The sequence below is a fragment of the Telopea speciosissima genome, chromosome 6 (genome assembly GCF_018873765.1).
Source record: "Telopea speciosissima isolate NSW1024214 ecotype Mountain lineage chromosome 6, Tspe_v1, whole genome shotgun sequence".
Lineage (NCBI taxonomy): Eukaryota > Viridiplantae > Streptophyta > Magnoliopsida > Proteales > Proteaceae > Telopea > Telopea speciosissima.
The window spans coordinates 44480777-44483878 of record NC_057921.1 but is presented as its reverse complement, the minus strand read 5'-3'; the positions used below and the strand labels follow the sequence as shown (position 1 = coordinate 44483878).

At 38.9% G+C, this 3102-nt stretch overlaps 1 protein-coding gene across 1 annotated transcript; it reads left to right on the top strand.

Moving 5' to 3' along the window:
• Window positions 1-1014: 1014 nt before the first annotated feature.
• Window positions 1015-2311, top strand: LOC122663605 (chalcone synthase-like). Its single transcript, XM_043859205.1, has one exon. It carries the CDS (start codon window positions 1024-1026, stop codon window positions 2197-2199), a length of 1176 nt encoding a protein of 391 aa, XP_043715140.1. The 5' UTR covers window positions 1015-1023; the 3' UTR covers window positions 2200-2311.
• Window positions 2312-3102: the final 791 nt, after the last annotated feature.

Sequence of the window (3102 nt, the reverse complement as noted above, 5' to 3'; positions counted from 1 at the left end):
GACAAGATGAACCCCCCACATGCAGGAGATGGATACGTGGTCTCCATTGTCCAAGTAAAAAAAAATTAAGGCCACGTTTATTTCGATGTAAAATTTTACCTGAAAATTTCTACGAGGAATAAGCAAATGATATGCCTTGGAGATTTGGTAGAACTAAAACAAGAAAATTACAAAGTAATAGACCCCATCACCATGAATTGATGGATGACAAGTAAACAGTCAAGGATTGGAAATTGTTGTAAATGAATTGCAGCTTCCCTATAAAGAATTCAGAGACTTTTTTTTGTTTCAGTATTAATGTTAATTTGATATTGCCTTTGCCATTCAACTTTGTCGACTACAGCAATGAGACTTATGAATGTAAAACTTAATTAATTTTCCCATCTAGGGAGAAAGAACGTTAACTGATGCTGTGCCTGGGCATGTGCCTGCGTCCAGAACCTCAGACATAGTCCAACGCGAAAAGATCTGTGCTGCCTCTGGGAAAGGGGGAAAGGATCAGGGACAGTACAGGTCTTTTCGCACTAATCTGCAGCGATCCTTTTCCTCAAGTCTGTTAAACTAGGAAGGAAGATGTATATGATCTGTAGTAGATACTTTCACCCATGTCCACAAATTGGTCAAACAAGGCGCCTGTAGTTAACCTTTTTTTTTTTTTATTTTTTTTTTTATACAGAACAAAAACCAAACATTCATAGGAAACTCCGTTCTCTCTCGGTTATCTCACATGCCATTTAGTAACCCACAGAAGTCAATATGAAGGAGTCTCATATTACTCTTTAAGGACAACCTCTTTGACTTTATCTCAAAAGAAATAATGGGTTTCAAAAAAAGGCTACTTCCAAGTCTAATATGATTGCATCACCCAATGGATCCATTCAATAAGCTAAGCTTCCGACTTCCATAAAACCCCAACCATATCTGTCTTGCTATTTCATCAAATCATCCATTGCTAGTTTCTACATAGCCTTCCCTTCTATCTTAATTCATTCCTCTATTTCAGATTTTAGAACAAGAGAAGCAATGGGATCAGTTGGAGAAATCTATGAAGCTCAGCGCTCCCAGGGTCCAGCCACAGTACTGGCCATTGGCACAGCAAATCCATCCAACTGTGTCTATCAGTCTGAGTTCCCAGATTTCTACTTCAGATCCACAAAGAGTGAGCATATGACTGAATTGAAGGAGAAGGTCAAGAGAATCTGTGATAGATCAACAATCAGAAAACGTCATCTCTACATGACAGAGGAAATTATGGAGGAGAACCCCAACTTCTACAACTCTACGGCTCCAACACTTGATGCACGCCAAGATATTATGATTGTTGAGGTTCCTAAGTTGGCTAAAGAAGCAGCTTTAAAAGCCATCAATGAATGGGGGCAGCCCAAATCAAAGATCACCCATATTGTATTCACTACCATTTCTGGTGTTGATGCCCCTGGTGCCGACTTCCAACTCATCAAGCTCCTTGGCCTTTCACCGACCGTCAAACGTGTGATGATGTATCATCTAGGCTGCTACGGTGGTGGCAGTGTCCTCCGTGTTGCCAAAGACCTTGCTGAGAATAATAGAGATGCTCGTGTCCTCGTTGTTTGTTCGGAGTTAAACTCAGTTAGTGGCTTCAAGGGACCTACTGAGACCGACTTCCACACCTTACTTGGGCAAGCAATCTTCGCAGATGGCGCTGCAGCTTTAATAGTTGGTGCAGATCCTGACACATCAGTTGAACGCCCACTGTTCCAACTTTTCTCAGCAGGTACTCGGATTCTCCCAGACTCAGATGATATGGTTGAAGGTCACTTGCGTCAAACAGGTCTTTCAATCAGCTTATCCAAGGATGTAGCCAAAACTATTTCTGGGAACATCGGAAAATGCTTGGAGGAAGCATTCAGCAAGATTGGTATTATTGATTGGAACTCCATTTTTTGGGTGTCTCATCCTGGTGGACCGGCAATTTTGGATCTGATGGAAGCGACCCTTGGTTTGAAGGAGGAGAAACTGAAGGCATCAAGGAAAGTGTTGAGCGAATACAGAAATATGTCAAGCCCCACTGTGATGTTCATTTTGGATGAGATGAGAAATAAGTCTCTTAAGGAAGGAAAAGCCACAACTGGAGAAGGGTTTGATTGGGGTGTGCTATTAGGATTTGGACCAGGTCTAACTGTGGAGACAATTGTCCTGCGTAGCATTGGTACAATTTAATCCTGGCTTGCAGAACTTACCAATTTGTATTGGATTTTAGTTATGCTATGCTCTGTGGGTTTTTTGTATAGCTCTATATTATGTACCTTCATTGCTTTGTGGTTTTTTCCATTCTTTTATTCAGTAAGGATGAAAGGCCCTCTTCCTAAGATTTGATTTTTGTAATTGTTCAAGTTTCTTTTAATAAAATACTCCTTTTTAGTGAGAATACAAATGAGGATGTCGACCCTGCACTTTGGCAAAGGGGCTAGATATTATTAAGGATGGCTTACATCCCAAAGAACTATACTCTGTTAGGTTAATTTGTTTATGCCCATGTCAAGAGGATCACCCAAATTCCTTCATATGGGTTGATGAGTACCAACTTGATGGGCCTTAGCAGCCCTATGTTCCTCATTTGGAGCTACTACATCATGCAGAGGTGTTATTTTCTTTTTTTGTGGATGTTTGATGATTTGTTTCAAGTTCTGACTTTGTCAATAAATGACAGTATTTCTCTTGTTCATAGCAATTAACAATGTACCACACTAACAATTTATTACCGTGTCTTATACAAAGTTCACACTCCCTAATATGTCACAATGACTAGGGTTGTCAATTTGGCTGAAGTGAACTAAAAACACTGAAATTGGAACGATTGAATTCCTTGTTGGTCTAGTTTCTATTCTAATAAAAATAAACCAATGATATCGATTTGGTTTTGGTTTTAATGTGTCGATTGAACCAATCAGACCGACCAAATAGACCAACTCGAATCCAATAAAAGATTAATAAAACTAATAAATTTTGGTTTTATATATTTATTTATATACTTAATCAATAGGTTATAATTGATTGTAATCCATAATTGGAAACAAATAAAAGGAAAAATCCAAAAACAATTACTAAGTTTAACATACTTTA